The 19,291-nt window shown below is 37.4% G+C and overlaps 1 protein-coding gene across 7 annotated transcripts in view; it reads left to right on the forward strand.

The window, feature by feature from the left end:
• The window catches only part of LOC139738170 (rho GTPase-activating protein 26-like), a 145,313-nt gene that overhangs the window by 87,431 nt on the left and 38,591 nt on the right, over positions 1 to 19,291 (forward strand). For all 7 annotated transcript variants that reach the window (XM_071648825.1, XM_071648824.1, XM_071648827.1 and 4 more), the window contains exons 7-21: positions 920 to 962; positions 1,642 to 1,703; positions 5,913 to 5,975; positions 6,537 to 6,600; positions 7,094 to 7,191; positions 8,014 to 8,051; positions 8,894 to 8,950; positions 9,943 to 10,021; positions 10,561 to 10,600; positions 11,255 to 11,317; positions 12,379 to 12,453; positions 13,690 to 13,777; positions 14,776 to 14,834; positions 16,705 to 16,810; positions 18,769 to 18,928. In XM_071648825.1, coding sequence (XP_071504926.1) covers positions 920 to 962; positions 1,642 to 1,703; positions 5,913 to 5,975; positions 6,537 to 6,600; positions 7,094 to 7,191; positions 8,014 to 8,051; positions 8,894 to 8,950; positions 9,943 to 10,021; positions 10,561 to 10,600; positions 11,255 to 11,317; positions 12,379 to 12,453; positions 13,690 to 13,777; positions 14,776 to 14,834; positions 16,705 to 16,810; positions 18,769 to 18,928 — 1,095 coding nt within the window. The remainder of the gene's footprint in view (positions 1 to 919; positions 963 to 1,641; positions 1,704 to 5,912; positions 5,976 to 6,536; positions 6,601 to 7,093; positions 7,192 to 8,013; positions 8,052 to 8,893; positions 8,951 to 9,942; positions 10,022 to 10,560; positions 10,601 to 11,254; positions 11,318 to 12,378; positions 12,454 to 13,689; positions 13,778 to 14,775; positions 14,835 to 16,704; positions 16,811 to 18,768; positions 18,929 to 19,291) is intronic.

The following is a 19,291-nucleotide window of genomic DNA, read 5'->3' on the forward strand; positions in this document are numbered from 1 at the left end:
TGCATACCAGTGTGGCAGGGAAACAAATAACCACAGAAAACTGCTCTGTTCACTGAAATGCAGGATTTACTCACAGACAAGCCAGTGCTACACAGATCCTATTATTCCATGTTGGGAGTTGGTGGCAGGCTAGATAAAAAAAAATTGGTGTTGCATTTTTATAAATCTGATGGATTAGAATGCTGGGGTGGGGGGGGGGGGGGGTGTGGAACATGTGTATGCAGGAAAAAAAGGTTAGGGAATGTGCTAAATAGGAAAAAGTAGTTATAGAGCACAGGACATGACAGAACAGTTCTTGTCAATATCCTAACAAGTTTTTGTGAAGAAAATTGGGATAAGATATTTTTGCAAAATATTTCAGGGTGTGAGAATACTGTGGACTCTGTGAAACTTGGAGACTAATTTTTAATAGGAAAACTATTTGTTTATGTTTATGTAAGTGAGCTAGTGCTTCTCTTTCAAAGTCATATTAAGGAATGTTTAATGATATGTAACTCTAAAGAGTTAAGAAAGGGTTAAACAAGAGAAGTTCAAGAAAACACTCAAATGATGATAGTCAAGAATTTCTTGTGAGCTAAAGAAGAAAGGTAGGACAGTGATTACCATATGAGTCTGACATACCTATGTTTCCACTCTCAGTGTATATGTTCAGTCATCATCACCCAAAACAAGTACTGTAAGCAGTTTGCTTTACAAGATCAGGGGAATACAAAACTCCAGTTATTATATTAAATAATAGTGTATTTCTGCCTGTGTGTTTTTATTCCCCACAGCACCCAGTCTCAATGAAGATAGATTGAGACCATCGATCAAAAATATTCAAGTCTAACCACATCTGTATTTTTCCCCTCTGTTTTTTTGCATAGTTAGTTTACTGAGTTATTCATTAACCTGTCTGTTATTCTCTTCTCATTCACAGTTACTAGGATTCATGTATAGCTGGCTCACCTTCTATCACCAAGGTAACGCTCCTCATCCTCCATTGATGCATTCCTGTCGTTAAAGGCACCCTCTGTATTTTACAGACTCACACAGCCTTCAAAGATTCTCTCCTTTTATATGTTTGTAATCAGCTGAATGTGAAGTATGAATGGACAAAAATACAGCAGTGCCAAAATGACAGATATGAAAATCATTTTAAGTATAAGAATGCAGTAATGTTTAGGTCTAACTCTGTGTAGTCAAAGTAAGCAAAATAAGATTGCAAAAAAGAAACAGAAATTGATAAGAATTGGGCATTTTTCAATGACATACAGCACTTCGTTGTGATTATCCTATTTTAGTTTTCATATGTCGGATCATAAGAGTATAGCAGTAAATCTTTTAAAGTGTGTATGCAAAGCAGAAATATTAATGCTAAAAATAATCAGCACTCATTTTTAAGCTAAAAATCAGCACTCATTTTTAAAGTTTCTGTACAAGGATGCTACATGGAGGATATTAACTGAAGGTGTAGAAACTTCCATATATGTCATAGTTTATCTCCCTCACTCTTCATCTCTCTCTCTTCATCTCCTGTGAGATATGAGGATACAAGTGTTGTTAGAGCGACTTTGATTTTGGGTACTTCCTATGACTGACGTGTCAGCTTTTTTACCCCCAAGATTAACAGAGAATCTTGCTCCTTTGTGTTTGATGTAGGTCACGACGTGTCGCAAGAGTTCAAACCCTACATGACGGAGCTGCAGCTGAAATTACAGAACGTGAGTAAAAGGATGCTAGAGAAGGAACCGGTTCACTTTGCCGGCCAAACCAGGGCTGCCTGTGGGCTGTCGTCTTTTATCCCACTCTCTGTAGTCTGTAGTTAAGACCTGCTTGAGCAGTTTAAAGGGTCAGTCATCGAAAGGTTTTCATGGTTTAATGTGTCCTCCACCCATCATTTATGTCAAGAAGACAGACTTTGTTTATCTCTTTCTCACAGTTTCTCTGTCTTGACTCTCCCTCTCCATCTCTCTCTCTCTCTCTCTCTCTCTTTCTCTTTCTGTATTTCTCTTATATCTTCTGCCTGACTGCTATATCTCACTTTCAGAATATCAAATTTCAATTATTTCTTACTCTTACCTTTTCCTTTTCCATTGTTTCCTTGTCATTAACATGTCATCATATTTCTTTCTCTTTCACCTTTCCCCTTCCTCTCCACTTTCTCACATTTGTTGTATTTTGACAGGTGATCATTTAGTGTTGTGTCTCAGTTCTATCATGGGAGAGTACCTTTTTTAGCATCAACCCATTTCTCCATGGTTTTAAGCTTGTACCAAGTGCAGATTTGGATATCTTGAATGTCTCAGAAAAATAAAAAAACATAAAAAAAAAGTGAGAAGAATTTCACTTTGACTCAGTGTTCGCCCTTAATCCGTAAAAAACTGCCAACTATGAACATATTGGTTACATCTTATGCAGAATTGATGCAGGAAGTAGTGACTGACTTTGTGTCTTGTCTGATGTTTATATGTGATTCTTAGCCATTCCATGATCGTTTACCTCAACTGATTGCATGGAAGATGATCAAATATGAAGCTGACACTGGAATTATTTTTCTTCATTATTTGCTTCACCGTGCATCCTCTCTCTTATTTGGTTAATGTATTAATTCCCTCACCTTTGTTACATATTTTTGTCCCCGCCGAACGAGTTCGAGCAGGGGACTATGAAACGGGCTCCGTACGTGTGTGTGTCCGTGTGTCCGTCCGTCCGTGTGTCCGTCCGTGTGTCCGTCCGTGTGTCCGTCCGTGTGTGCGTCCGTGTGTGATCAAAATGTTCAAAATGCTACTCCTTCGCCATTTCTAACCCGATTTTGATTCTGTTTGCTTTATATGATAGCACTACATGGGAGCTTTGAAACTTGTATACAGAATTTCAGTTGTGACCTTTGACCTTGACCTTTGACCTATATTGTACATTTTGCTTCAAAATGCTACTCCTTCGCCATTTCTAACCCGATTTTGATTCCGTTTGCTTTATATGATGGCACTAGGTAAGGGCTTCAAAACTTCTTCACAGAATTTTGACCTTTGACTTCTTTGACCTTTGACCTTGATTTTTGACCTATATTGTACATTTTGCTACAAAATGCTACTCCTTCGCCATTTGTAACCCGATTTCAATTCCGTTTGCTTTAAGTGATGGCACTAGGTGAGGGCTTCAAAACTTCTACACAAAATTTTGACCTTTGACTTCTTTGACCTTTGACCTTGATTTTTAACCTGTATTGTTCATTTTGCTACCAAATGCTACTCCTTCGCCATTTCTAACCCGATTTTGATTCTGTTTGCTTTATGTGAGGGCACTAGGTGAGGGCTTCAAAACTTCTACACAGAATTTTGACCTTTGACTTCTTTGACCTTTGACCTTGATTTTTTTACCTATATTGTACATTGGCTACAAAATGCTACTCCTTCGCCATTTCTAACCCGATTTCGATTCCGTTTGCTTTATGTGATGGCACTAGGTGAGGGCTTCAGAACTGCTACATAGAATTTTGACCTTTGACTTCTTTGACCTTTGACCTTCATCTTTTTACCTATATTGTACATTTTGCTACTAAATGCTACTTCCGGCGGGGACATATATTATGCACCGCGTAATTTCTACTTTTCCTTGTTATACTAGAAATATTATCTGTACATCAGCATGATCATTGGAGACAAATTTAACTTTATCTCACACATGGAAGCAAACTGCTGGAATTATATCACAAAACTCTTCTCCATAATTGATTTTCTACAGGAATTTAAACACATCAGACAAATTTTTCTTATGTATTAATCAATTAACATTAATTAATTAATGTATGGAGCTTTGTAGCTCTATGAATAACAAAACTGAGGAAGCATTTTTTTGTTTGTTGTGAAAGACAACTTGTCACAATATGATAGACGCCATGCCCAAATCTGCAGGTTATACTGATAGCCATTCCGTCAGATCAATATAAAACTGACCTTCTGTCCTCCATGGAATACAAATGGGGAAATGACAAATTTGTTTCACACTGGGCAGTCCTTGCATGCCTTGTTGCTGGTTCATCTACAACAACCAACGTTATTGAACAGAGGTGTTTGGTGTGATTGGAACACCAGCGGCCAGACTGCCAGTGGCTTGAGTATGATTTTCTGGATGGATTTTTGCTGGAGGAATGCCAGATTTGATGCCAAGTTTGATACTTGAGATCCTCGTCCGTCTCTGGTCTCCCTCTTGTGGTTCTAGTTTAGATTTCATCCCATCCCTCAAACTTTCCTGGTTCTCAACATCAAATATCAGTCAAGAATACAGCTACCTTAAATGCTGGTGGCATGAGGTCACGCCCCAAGTTGTTGAGAAGGTGGTCCTCGTGGAATATGAGTGATATTTACAAGGTCAGATGGTCGGGTGTAACACCTGGTTGAGTGAGAAACACTTGTTGGGGTACAGTTTTGATATGGGAAACACAAAACTTGAGTATGCCTTGACAGTGGTCCATATATAGACATTCACCCAGCCCCCTCCCTCTCTAGCCACATTTTATAGGTCAGTATTGGATAAGGTCATGCAGCTACTTACCAAATTTCGTATCTGCCTTGTATCATATTATTTTCTCTATTTCCAGCCAAAGACAAAAATTTGCAAGGCTTTATGATCATATTTTGAATCCACGAAGTATGGTAAGCGTCTTTATGAGGAAATTTCTCTGAGTAAACGGAATTGAACAATTGACCACTGTTTGCAAGTGGACTATATAGTGGAGACCTGTCCATGTTGATGAAGGCATATGAACGATGCAACTCAGTATCATATTACCGAACCAGTTTGACTCTTTACATTCCAGTCTATGGTATTTAGACTTCAGTCGCACAAATTTGTAATGTATCACATGACCTGGGCTTTGAGGGAAAACGATACAGTCATGTAACAGCAGTGAGAAATATTCTGTTCTAGCATTCATTCTCAAAGATCTTAGCTTGGATATTATGTACGTAATGAGTAAAATTCAAGTGCTGGTGCTACCTCCCAAACAACTGTTTTAAATTGTGCACCAACACTCTGCGTCCAGATTAAAACAAGCGATACCAGTCATAAGTATCGATTCCGATGCTGATTTTATCTTCACACCTCACCTAAGTCAATGGGATCACGCTGGAATTACACTGTGCAGAGAGTGATGACAGATGACATTCAACAATGCTAGCTACAGGAAATACAACATAAGTTTTAGGTCAATGTGCTTCCCCAGACTGATTTGAAGTGTGGGCTTATTGCCATTGCTAGTGTTAAGATAGTACCCAACACTGGCAGTAGCACCAAACTTGAAATCAACTCATTGTGCCTTGTTAAGCATAGGCTGCATTTATCAACTTTCCCCTGTTTAAATGGCTTTCAAAAGCCGTTTCCAAAGCCCTTTAGAAACGGCTTCCAAAATAGTTGCGTTTATCAACTCTTCGCGAACACGATAACTGGCCTGTCACTGCACAGCTGCATTATGCAATTCGACCTGAGGAGAAGAGGTCATATATTAAAGGCGTGTATTGTTCGTAACTGCAGTACAATACTACAAAGCCGTTTCAAAACAGCTGTGTGTTTATCAACTTCAAAAGGCTTTTACAAACAGGTTTCTGAAAACCTGTTTAGGAAACCTGTTTGGAAAGCCACAAATTTGCGGCTTTCGAAAAGGCTTTCCGAAAGGGCTTTCAAAACAGCTTTGCGTTTATCAACTCGTAAAAATTCCTCGAAAGCTGTTTGGAAAACCTGTTTCTACCGAGAAAAAGAGTTGATAAACGCACCCATAGATAAGTATAGATGAGGGAAAAAAATAATATCAAATCGTCACAATTAAGTGCACCCCTCTTTACAACCTCTGTCCCTCTATGCATGGATGAAACAGTTGAGTAGAAAAGAGGAACCATGATGTGTATCTATGTGCCTTTCCCTCCGTTCTACAGATCAGAGCTGGTTTTGACTCGACAAGGCAGGAGGCTGAGAACCTCATGCACAAGATGATGGAAGTGAGTTTGGTTTCTCCTCCTAATGCAGGATTACATACTTGTCTGTGTAGGAATATGCATGATGTGTTAGGGCTTTATGCAACCACTGTGCGTCTTCAGTAATGTTTTCATCTCTTTCTATTCACAGGGAGAAGGAATGTATAAGACAACAGAAACCATGGTGTAACTAGATGTCTTAACATGTTAAGGATCATTTCTTTTCCTAGACCTTGTATCGCTTGCTGCTATCTTTTATACATGTTAAACTTTGGAAAATTCTAACCAGCAGTCATCAGGCAAAGAAAAAAAAATTCTAGTATTGATGCAGATATCTTTTCTTTTCAAATTGACCTTTAAGAAAGAGAAACGACATAAATCACAAATAAATCCTTGTAATAGACTTTTATCTTCATTGATATCAAGACTGCTACAAAAGATGAAGCCATGGGTCATAAAGCTTTGTGATGCCATGTCTAAATGCTTCTTGAATTTTGATATGTAGCAATGAAAGAAATACGATTATGTGGCATCCTGTTTTGTTTGGGTTGTAATAATTTAGAAAATTGTTCTTTTTCCACACAGAAACCTTATGAGAACAAGAAAAATTCAGCATTGCAAGAAGGCTACCTGTTTCTGTATGAGAAACGTGAGTAAGAACTGATCAGTGTGAGAGATATCAAAGCTTTGGATCTGTGACTGTACTTTTTAGTTTATTTTATCATGATATTCTGTGTGAATGATAACCAATTATTACAAGCAGATTCTTTGAAGTTTAGCTGATTTCATGGTTTGTTCTTTCGAAATGGGGACAAAATCACTGAATAATAGCTGTACTAAGTTTAGAGAGGAAGACCTAATTTGTGTACGAATATCACCTGTGGATTACTTCTCTTAGGATGGCCTGATCTCCTTAGTAATCATGATGATGCTTTGTGTGTGGATGTGTCTTTGAGAAGGGCTTCCTGAGAAAGGGCAATCTTGTGTAAATTTAGAAACAGGCTTTTGTCATGATTACCTCAGTGAACTTTGACAGAGTACATCAATTGACTTACCAGTAACAGTAACAAGATCCCTAAATGCTTCAGAGCAGAGCTCCTTGTTATTGTCTTTGTTGCTTTACACCCCTTTCTTGTTTGCAGGAGCGCTGGGTTCCAGTTGGATTAAACAGTACTGTAGATACGACAAGGACAAGAAGAAGCTACTTATGCAACAATATGTACAGACACTACCAAAAGTTGTGAGTGAACTTTGCTGCAACCATTTCTAGATCAAGATCAAAGCACTCAAACATTTAGAGAGAATGACAAAATGTGTTGTTTGTTTGTGTTGTAAATAATATGATATTTCATTGTACATTTTCGCTGAAGAAAAACAAAAACAAACTACAAGATATTGTGGTTTCAGAGCAGATGACCAGTACCTGACAAAGAAAATGAAATTATCAGAATGCAACAGACTCAAACTTTATTCAAGACACGTCTGTTGTTTGTCCAAAGATCGAAAATGAAATTATCAGAAAGCAACAAACACAAACTTTATTAAAGGTCCATCTGTTTGCCCACAGATCAAGTTACACACAAGTTTGTCTACTGAATACTGAAAGCTTTAGTGATGCAAATCATACTACACAATGAATGTAATATTACTTGGACTAACTCTTCCTTATTTGTTACCATCAAAACAATGATGTATGCTTGCATGCAAAAAGGGAAAGTTGGGTTGTATGTATATGTAATTCATGTTTCCTGGTATACCAACATGCAGCATAGGTTTTCTAGTTTTGCTTTTTATACCTCTTTAATATGCATGTGATATTATGCAGCACTTCTAGACAATGCGCTTTCCCTATTAGTATGTAGTCATCAATCATCACTTAATTAAAACACATTCACTTTCAAAACTTGTTAGTGACACATAATCAATGCTGTGTTTAAACTATAAATCACTGTAAGATTACTATTATTTTGTTCTTAGATTTTGAAGAAGCAGATGAGGTATTGTTAGCAAAGGTCTTTCCATGCTAAAATCTGTTTATTTTTGTCTTCTCTCATTTATCCAGACCTCAGAAGAAATTGTAACAGTCCTATCATGTACAAGGTGAGAACAATGGAGCCTTGGTTGTTGTTGTTTTGTTTTGTTTTGTTTTCTTGTCTTGTCTTTTGCAGAGGTGGTCCTTAAGTTGTTTTGAGTCAGATAGTACCCTTTTCATGCATTTCTGCTAAAGGTGTCGTTGACATTGACATTGTATAGGGCACAAGTCTGTCTGTGTGTCTGCCTATCTGTCTGTCTCAACATTTTTACCCCCATCTATGAGATTATCACTAGATGATGTATACACAGAGAATGAAGTATGACTGGAAAGAGAAAGTGATCAAGTGGTGGTTGTGTATGAAAGACATCTTAGGATGAATGATATAGTCGGCTGAGAACCAAAAGGGCTTTATTACAGGTTTGGGGTTATTGAGTAATTGGCATCATGTTGTAAAGCTCGATCGTCTCAATAATGTGGTGTCAATTTTAAATTATTTTCCTTTTTAATAGAAAGTTCAAAATGAATACCGCGTAGGCGCTATTTACCCTATATTTGGAAGAGTGCTTATAAATCTGCCCACTTTTAATCAGATAAACCTCCTATTTCATGAAAATTGATTGTTTTGTTTTTCTATCTACGCTCAAATCTTAGAATGTGATAGTGCCCTTTTGGTACTCAGCTAACAATATGTGCAAACTTGTAAAAGTTTATTTTACCATGTGGTTGATCATTAAGTCCACTGCTGGATGGATATTTGAAGCTTGGTTTCTGTGCTTCCTTAATAAATCATGAACAGTCTCTGTACTTTTTCTTAATGTCAGATTACACTGAGGCTAAAATTAGACATGATGGTCTAGACTTGATTCATTTCCTTGTATCTGCTGATTTGTTTCTTCACCCTTTGCAGAAGAATGACGGAGTCGATAGAGAAGAGGTTCTGCTTCGACATTACGGTCCAGGAGAGGTTAGTGAGAATTTTGTAAGAGAATGTGACATCCCTCCAAAATAAGTTACCTTTGATGCACGTTTTTGTCTTTAACAGTCCTCAAAAGTTTCATCCGTTGACTACAAATGCAACATACAATTGTCACAGTTACCATGGCAACACCATCCAAGCGGTAACCAAGCAGCTGAAGGCATATGTCAGCTACTAGATCTTACTGCCTGTATTGTCACTCACAATGAATGCTCCTCTCGTTGTAAAGGGCAAAGGCTTGGGATTTGGAACTTCATATATCTTCCACATGCCCTTGTTCTGTGTGCCACAATAAAACCCCTTGAAACAATCAATAACCAATGAGGTGAAAGTATTCAAATCATGAAGTCTGGATTGTATATTTACTTTCTTGATGCAGAGATGTGGTGGAAGTAAGAAAACAATATTGACAATCCCTTTAAATTGAGGTCTAATGGGAGGAGGTCAAATTTATGTTCTTAACCCGTTGAGGACGTGCTGATTTTGCTACAACGCGCATTTCCCATAGACACCTGCCCGATTACACTCGGGACTCGTCCTCAACGGGTTAATTTGACCTGCAGTTGTCTGAAGGAGAGGGGGAAAAAATTCATACATCCATGATGTGTGGCAGTTTATGAAAACAATACGACATGCGTTCTGGTGTATTGTTTTTGATGGAATGCTTATGTTTTCATCAAGATGTGAATTATGGCAAGCTCTATGGAGATTTGATTCAAGTCAATTCCTTAGGGAATAGGTCTTACCAGTAAGGCAAGGCTGAGTGCACAATTTACAACACGTTGCCAGAAACAGACAGGTGTATAAAAGTCTTGAGTTACAAGCATTATCTGTAGTATGTGGCATTAAGCAAGACCAAGACAGGTTTCATAGAGATATCATCTTTCTGAGGGCGTCATCATACGTGCAAGAAGGAAGTATATGTCGTTATGACGAAGGAAGCGAATGTGGTTGTGACTTGATGATACGTCTCTTTGCAGGTCCAACATCCTGACACTCCAGGCTGTGACGGAGGAAGAGAGGACACAGTGGATGCGGTCCATGGGGGGCAAGGAACCAGTGAGTTTGGGCTATGATCAGGAGGATTGTAGCTAGGAATGGGATTTTCTGGTTCTTCTTTGGGCAGGATTATAGAAACAAAAGTTCACAGCGGTTTGTTTCTGTCATGGTCTTTGGTGATTTGCATTGGCTACTCGATGCCCTTTATGAGAGAGAAAAACAAAAACTGGAAAATATTTGAACAAATGTATAGATGATGAAAATAAAGTAATTTTATGAAGCCTCTGCACATTGAAGGAGGGAAAATAGAGAAAGAAATGACAAAAAAAAAAATAAAGGGAGAGAATAGTACACATGATGATGAAAAGTGACAACACAATTATCCTATTTGAAAAGTGCAAGACTTGTGTAGACTACTGAGAATAAATATCATACGTCAGAGCATATGTCAAGTCATAAAGTTTGGAGTTCCGGCAGGGTCTTTATCAACTTCAATTTTCACTGCTGTTCTGTTTTTCTTCATGCTTGTTATTTTGTGTGTGTTTTCTTTTTACATATAAAAATTTATACTGATTACATGTACTCTTCTTAATCTGCAGGTCTACTTAAATCCGGCGCATATTTCAAGTTCTGACGAGAGTAAGTGTGACATCTCATACCTTCCTGTGATTGTAGTGATAGCATTAGATGTCTGTTGAGTCTATGTTTGCATTGCAGTCAACACTTCACCCTCCCTGTCTGCATTTTTCTTGAATCATATGCATTTTGTGAGAGATGACATTAGAAAGTCAATTTTCCACGTAAGTTACTAATTACTCATACACTATGGGTCTTATGTGTACCGGTCCTTTTTGTTTCAGTTCCAGAATTTTCAAAGGCCTCCTTATTGCTAAATCTATAACTTGTTTTTCAATGAACAACACAGTTTAGAAAACTGATATTCCCGTTTTTCTCGTGTACAGAAATATTTGTACATTTGTTTCTCAGCTGTGCAAATTTGATAAATTTAACTAAATACTTTCAATATTTGTTCAGTTTAGGGTATGCAGTAGAGTTGCCAATCTAAGTTCATCAAAATCATTAGATGATGATTTCTGCCACTAGCTTCCTTCAGGAGGTAATAGGGTAAAAGACAAGTTTGAGTGGTCATCAGTGAGGTACACAAACCTTATCTAGCAGAATAATGCTTTGTGAATATATACGTCCTTTTTTCAAGTCTGTTTTCCTTCCTACACATTATGGCAAGGTATGCTGCATATCATACTTTGCTCTCTTTTCCCGTCCTCTTCACAGATCTGTTGAATGACATTGGCTTCCACTTCATCAGAAAGTGCATAGAGGCCATTGAGAGCAGAGGTCAGGATATATAAGCCTTTTTCTTTTCTACTTATGCTCATTATTTATAGATATTTTGTGTCAGTGCACAAGGTTGAAAAATGTACAAAATCATGAACAAGTGAATGTGCAATAAAAATGTGGGAATGTAAAATTGGAGCACAAAGTCAGATAAAGATAATGAAAACAAAACATTTCTATAGTGCATATCACTACAGATGTAGTCCTTGTGCACTTTGTAAGTAGAGAGAGTCTTTCGAAGCATGGTTGCGACTGAATGATGATCAAGAAGCAGTTGGTCTACCGTGGTCACAATCCATACAAATAATCACAAACCTTGAAGCCGCTGTCAGCATATTTTTTGTTCTCCATTTCTGAGGGGAGTTGGAGGCATTATTTTTGTGGAGGAGATATATTATATCCAAAATGGCATTGTTCTTTTCCATTTTGAATGAGTCATCATACAGTTAATATAAATAGATTGTGTAAATTGAATGTGATGGATGGTTGCCATTGACTTCAGTGAGTTGTTGCAGACCAATGGCTTCTCACAACTACCAGCCCAGACGCTTGTATGTTGGATAGTAACTTCGATTTGAATCCTTCCTTTATATATATTTTGCCTTACTGTACTATTATTGATTAGAATGATTGCTGTAATGAATACCATGGAAGAATAAAAACAAATATCCCTGCAGTATCTAGTATGCTTTCTCAGAACTACTTATGGGTTTTGATTAATACAATATTTTGCTCCTATAGCCAATTTGCTCTTTCCATGGCATAAGGCTTTGAACACTGCTAAAGGCAAGTGTGAGTTTGTGTATGCAGTGACTAGAAGTACAGTAATCAGACATGATACTCTGTAGATTTAAATCTGGTTTCAGATTTTTTTTTCTCAAGTCCATACACATTTTGCTTTTTGCATGTATCAAAATCGGCTGAAAATGTTGAATTCCAATTTTTTAAACAAACCTCAATATCATCCCTGAGTAATGTGTCGTCAAAATGTGATGCATGCATGACTGACATGTTAAGTGTGACTTTGTGGTGTCTTTGTCTTCCTATCTGCCATCCTGTAGGCTTGGATGATCAAGGGCTGTACAGAGTGGTCGGGGTCAACTCCAAAGTTCAAAGGTTAACATCACTGTGTCTAGGTAAGAGTGGTTTGATGCTGTGAGGTGTCTTACTCATCCTTGTCAGTCTTCACCTGAGTAGCCCAGTAGATACCAGGGGGTGTTTCATCAACGTTTGTCGGCGCTGACAACTTGAATCACCATAGTAACAGTCAGTGACCAGAGCATCTCAGCCAATCAAAACCAAGGATTTTGCTGAAATTGGTCAGCGCCGACAGTTGTCGGCGCTGACAAGTGTTGATGAAACACCCCCCCAGGTAGCTGTTTGTAGTGGAACCACTGCCATGGTGAAAGAGATTTAGGAGATGCTAGGAAAGAATTCTGTTCAATATTGATCAGTTAAGCAGGGTGGGTCATGAGGGGTTTCAGCATGTCACTGCAACATGCTCAAATTCTTGTTCAACATCCTCAAAAGCCAGCAATGTGCTATGCAACATCCTTGAAAATTGCAACATGCTCAAAATAAAATATATTCAAATATGTGAAAAAGAACATGTGCAAAACTTGAGAAAAATCAAGCTACTTAGAGAATATGTGCACAAAACATGAGACACAACAACAAACGTAAACAACACAACGAGAAATAAGTCTCAAAATTTGCTACTTGCTCTTGATGTGCGCTCCATGCACATACAGTTTCTGCAATATTTTCTCATTCAGAGCTCCGAAGTTGTGGACTACCCTGGTTAAGAGATGACACAACAAAGTGAGGTTAACCAAAACCAAGAGAAAAATAACAGCCAAAGCAGAAAGACAAACGTGGTGTCTACAAAGCTGCACAAGTTTATTAAGCCTCAGGCCTAAAGGGTGCTGAAGGCATTTTGTTTGTGGAGTGTCTATTCTTCCCACCTAGATCTCGTCATTTTGATTCAAGAAAAATTGCTGAGTTTATGTGATTTTTTGTTTCTCACAATATTGCAAAGTTTAATTGCAGTGTGGTTTAGGAGATCTAAAAACTTTGGCAGTGACCTGCACCTTATGGATATAAAAGTAACAGGAAAAAAATGTCAACTCAAATCAATGTTGTGAAATTTTGTCAAATGTTCTAGAAAAAAATAGCACTCAGAGATTAGCACTTAGAGACATTTACAAATGTGATAATGCGCCATACAAGAATTGTGAATCATCGTTATTATTGATTTTCCAAAACCTGTATAATTTCACTTTTCAATTGTTTTTCTCTACTTACATACCAGTCATTGATCACATTTTGTTGTTGTTGTTGCCTTTTCCTTAAAAAAAAAAAAATGTGTGTAGACAAGAGGAAACCTCAAAACGTGAACCTGTCTGACTCTGGAGAATGGGAAATCAAAACCATCACCAGTGCCCTCAAAAACTACTTCAGGTGAGTCGACAGGCTGCAATCTGCCCCACCCACTAAGATGGCATACTTACAAATCGTGCTCATCGTTCAGTGTCATACAGAAACAGGGCCTCGGGAAAATGAGATATAAAAGTGATTTGAACCCTTTGTGTGCTCTAAATGCAAACTGGCAGAGAAAACCTTATAGCATTGTATGCACCGTCTTAAAGTCCCTGGCAGAGAAAGTGTGAAAAAGTTCTTTTGCCTCTCATATTCCATATTCAAGATTATATCAGATTTATTTTGAAACAAGAAATGAATATCAACAGTCTGATGCTCATTAAAATTCAAGATTTTTATTCATTTATTATTATTTCTTTATTTTTTTATTTTTTTATTTTTTGCATTTGAGCAGACACTATGAAGATTTGTGAAGATTTCTTTCTTCAAAATTGTGCAGTGCACACATCACTGTGGGCATATTTGTTGCTTTTTCTTTTTGATGCAATCTTTAGTGTGACCAGAGTTAAATTCTCAGATCTCTGGCCTCCATAATATTCCTTTGTTATATTCCTTCACTACGTCTGCTTTATGAATATATAGTGACTGCTATTAGAGTGAATTAAGTCTGAAGAATTTGCTTCAGTGTATGGAGCAACCAAATTAATCAAAATCGAAAAGCAACTGTCCACTACTGGTTTTTAATTGAATCTATTGACAAGTCATAATTTGATAGCCTGTAGTCCAAAGAAATTATGTGAATTCTGTCTTGTGTTCCATTCATGTCTTTTCTTATCATGTCAGTCTTGTACTATCATTTGGAGTAGGGAGCATTTGCCAAGCTTTCTGTAGTATGTTATGTAGCTAGTCTGAAAATCAAACATTTTAGGGTGGAAACTATTTAAAAAGGTCAAAAAATGTCAGACTTGCCACTGTGAGGTACATTGAGTGTGACGTCTCAGGAACTCTCAAATTAGATAAAAATGAGAAACCTCGGGTGTATATCACTCACATATATCCCACTCTCTTTTCTCTACCAGAAATCTGCCGGAACCGCTGATGACATACAGGTTACACGAGCAACTGATGCAAGCAGCAAGTGAGTAGATAGCAAGAAATCTCTTGTTGATTTAGGAAAGAATAGGAATACACACAAACACACATTTCATAAGAGGTTTCATCTGGAGATTTTATAGTTCGCTCAAGGTGATTGAGCATATTCCATTATTTGTTTCTGAAAAAACATATATGTATATATATATATATATATATATGTTTGGGTTTGTTTTTTTTTGCGATAAATTGTCTAATGGAAATATGAAATCTATCAAATTTTGATATACTAATTCAGTTTTAGGTAATAAAAACTTAGGCTTCATGTGGAGTATGGGTATGTGGAGATAGGAGCCATATGGATGTTTCCAAAGTAACATCAAATCTTATGTAAAAGGCATACCCCATTTCATAAGAAGTTTCATAAGAAGTTTCATCTGGAGATATTATAGTTCGCTCAAGGTGATTGAGCATATTCCATTATTTGTTTCTGAAAAAACATAATATATATATATTTATATATATATATTTTTTTTGCGATAAATTGTCTAGTGGAAATATAAAATCCATCAAATTTAATACAGTTGAACCTCTCTTATCCGGCCTCCCTTTATGCGCATCTCTCTATTATACGGACGCAATCTCGCCGTGATTTTTTTAAAAATAATTACGGGAGGAAAGGGGGATTCCCAACTCCTTGAGAACTCTTACACAAACACACATGAATTACATATTACTTCCAACATGATTAACATACATTACATCAAATTTCCTTCCAAATTGCTTACCTTCAGACATTTTAACACCCCCAAACATCCCCAAATCATCGCAAGAACATGGACAGATTATAAGCTCGAGTCCTCTTATATCGCATTGCCACATATAGGTCCATACACAGCCGTCGATATGACTAGATAGACATGCATTGTTTCGAGTCATTGGCTGAGGAACGAATGATATTGAACACTCAAAATTTTGAAGCGTAGTTCTATTTTCAAGATCTACTTGATACATTTCTTAATAATTATTTAGGTAAATCATCCCAAGAATTTATAAAAGAAAATGATTTCGTTCTTGCAAACACGAACCTCTATTTTGGGGTCTGTTACTGAGTGTAACAATGAAAAGGTTGCAGTATACACATTACTACATGTGGTACTACAATGGGCTACATCAGTACATGTGTATGTATATGGACATGTATAAAGCATTGAGTCTCCCGTATCCGGCCAAATCCCTTATCCGGATGAGCCCCGGTCCCGACTTGTCCGGATACGAGAGGTTCAACTGTATACTAATTCAGTTTTAGGTAACAAAAACTTAGGCTTCATGTGGAGTATGTTTATGCACAGCAATCGAAGATGTGTAAGAAAATTAAGATTTTCCCCAAATGGAAATTAACACACACGTGCCAGTGGATTGGTATGTGGAGATAGGAGCCATATGGATGTTTCCAAAGTAATATCAAATCTTATGTAAAAGGCATACCCCAAACTTTCTGCCAGAGGGGGAAATATTCACATAATTCACTGCATAGATTTTCTTGTAATTTTCACCATCAATACTTTTAATATAAATTTCAGTGGAGAGAAAACTGGTTACTTCTGATTCTTTGATGTTTATCAAATCATTCATGGGAAAAAAAAACAACAACCCACAAGCTTTATTGTGTCATATTTAGTCATATGTTGACGTTCACATTTGTTACATGCCATTATTTAGCTGCTTCTAGATTTTACAAGTTTAATAGAAGGTGTTAGTTGTTTTCCCTTCGTTACTTTGTCAGCTTGTAAGTGTCACAAGTCCAGTAAATTTCTGTACTTTCTCTGTCTGCTTGATGTGTGTCACCTAACAGTAGCAGATTTTTGAGCAAGAGCTGGTTCAGCTGTTAACTTTAAACTTCACTTGGTTTGCAGAACAAGAGTCCAAGACCCTGAGAGTGAACGACATCCACGGCGTCATACATCAGCTTCCTGAACCCAACCTGGAGATGCTGGATCTAATCATCGGCCATTTAAACAAGTCAGCCATTTAATTTGATTTAATTTTATTTATGCCTCCGCCAACGAAGTGGCCGGAGGCATTATGTTTTCGGGTCGTCCGTCCGTCCGTCCGTCCGTCCCGTTTTGTTTTTGTCGATATCTCAAGAACCGTGTGGTGGTTTTACATCAAACTTGGTATGAGGGTATATCCTTGGGGGATAATACTTTGTGTGGATTTTAGGGTCACAGGGTCAAAGGTCAAAGGTCACAGGTTATTTTGTGGAAAAAAAGGTTGAAAATTCATGTTTTTCTCCATATCTCGCAAATGGTTCAAGGTATCTTCATGGAACTTAGTATATATGCTTGTTCCAATGGGCAGTGATTATCTAGGGAAGTTGGGGGTCAGGGGTCAAAGGTCAAGGTCAACTCCTCAAAATATCACTACTTTCCTTATATTTATGCAATGCCTGAAGGATTTTTTTTTTAAAACTTGATGTATGCATGTATTACCCAATATATATTCTGTGGGAAGTTTCTTGCCAAGAGGTCAAAGGTCAAAAGGTCAAAGGTCAAGTGAAAGTGCTGAATTGCACTTTTTCCTCCATATCTCAAAAGTAACTCAAGGTATCATCATGAAACTTACATATTTATGCATGTTCAACCTAACAGTGATTCTCTTTGGAACTGTGAGGTCAAAGGTCAAAGGCCAGGTTTAGATAATGCTATTTTCCCATTTGATACTGAAATCATACTTTTTCTCAATACCTTGAAAATTACTCAATGCATAAACTTATAAAAGGGTCAAAATTCAAGTAAAAATCATCAGTTCCCCAAATACCTGCACTCTGACATTTTAATCATTCATCCAATTGAACCTAGTTCTAGGAAAGTGAACATTCAGCACATTTGTGGCAAACCTGTCATTTTAATATTTTGCCAATTGTGTGAAACTGTCATCACACATTGCCAAGACATTGTACTATAGACCTATTAGGAGAACCATGCATTATGGCGGAGGCATATCAGTCGCCGTAGCGATATATCTAGTTATATCATATCTCATTCATGTTTTATTATGTTGACATACATTGGCCTCTGTAATCAGCATGGCTCAGTAGAGACACCTTGGTTCTGATTCAGGGACTGTCCAAACGAAATGAGTACAGAATTTGAGTCATTTATATACCAGATGAAATTCAATGAATTTGTACATGGGCCCTCACACAGACCCATAACTTGCACACACTTGAATATCATCAACAAGCTCAGACTTATGTTTTTCTTTGTATTTTCATGCATACATTTAAAACAATTTTTACTTTACTTGTAACTTGTTGAGGACGGACTGATTTTGCTACAACATGCATTTCCCATAAATACCTGTCCAAGTATTCTCGGGACCTGTCTTCAACAGGTTAATAGTATACTTTGTCTTTAAAGCACCTGTAGCGGGGTTCAAATGTGAATAACAATATTTTATCTAAGGACGCAGCTGGGCTCAGCATGCCTGGTCAACTTTGTGATGCATTTTCCAGCAATACATCTTGAGCTATTGTTGAAATCTATTGAATTTCCCCATTCAGTGAGATGAATTTTATGCAGAGTTTATAATTATTGTGGATGAATGCCTGATGAAAAATGTGCCATGATTAAGCTATACCTCATCCCTGTTATGCTTTGAAAAAGAAAAAGAAAATACTGCCTTTAAAATGTTAGTATGATATTGTCTCTACATAAACCCATGCATGGAATCAAAAGTTCTATGAATCTTGCATTTTTTTACAAATTCTTACTAATTAAACTAAAATAGATATGCATGCAATTTTGCCATGGCAATTCCAGCCATTGATCAATTTTGCTGTACACAAACTAATTAAATATCATGGTTTTATATGTCAGGTGATTAAAAGTTTAAAAAGGAGTCTTGTTTGTCTTACGATAGTGTTACTGTGTGTGTGTGTTTATATTTTCTCATCATCTCTCTTTCTCTACATCCAGGGTGGCATCAAACTGTGAAAAGAACCTGATGACGGTGGCTAACCTTGGCGTCTGCTTTGGCCCCACCCTCATGAGGCCTGAGGAAGAGACGATGAAGGCCATCATGGACATCAAGTTCTCCAACATCATCGTGGAGATTCTCATCCAGAACTACCATAAGGTTCTCTTCTTCATCATCCTCTTCCTCTTCCCTTCTCTGGTGTCAGCTCTTGGCGCCACAGACCACTAGACCCACCAGTGCTTGTGTGCATGTGAATATGGATGTATGTGGTGTGTGTGATGTGTGTGTGGGTATGTTTGTATGCATGTATGTATGAATGCAGGGCTCGACATTGGTACTAGAAATTGGTGTCGGGCCACCAAACTGTAAAAAAGTATATCTTTTGCAGCCAGATCAGGCAACTAAGTTTCAAAATAGATTGATATGTTTCTTTCTATGTAGCGACACTACGTTTCTTTTTCGGGTCACTGGCATTTCAGATTTAATGATTTTAGTGGCCCAAATTGGCCATCAGTGAAAAAA

The sequence above is a fragment of the Diadema antillarum genome, unplaced genomic scaffold (genome assembly GCF_040938485.1).
Source record: "Diadema antillarum isolate AM-2024a unplaced genomic scaffold, OU_Dant_1.0 seq00000727_RagTag, whole genome shotgun sequence".
Classification (NCBI taxonomy): domain Eukaryota; kingdom Metazoa; phylum Echinodermata; class Echinoidea; order Diadematoida; family Diadematidae; genus Diadema; species Diadema antillarum.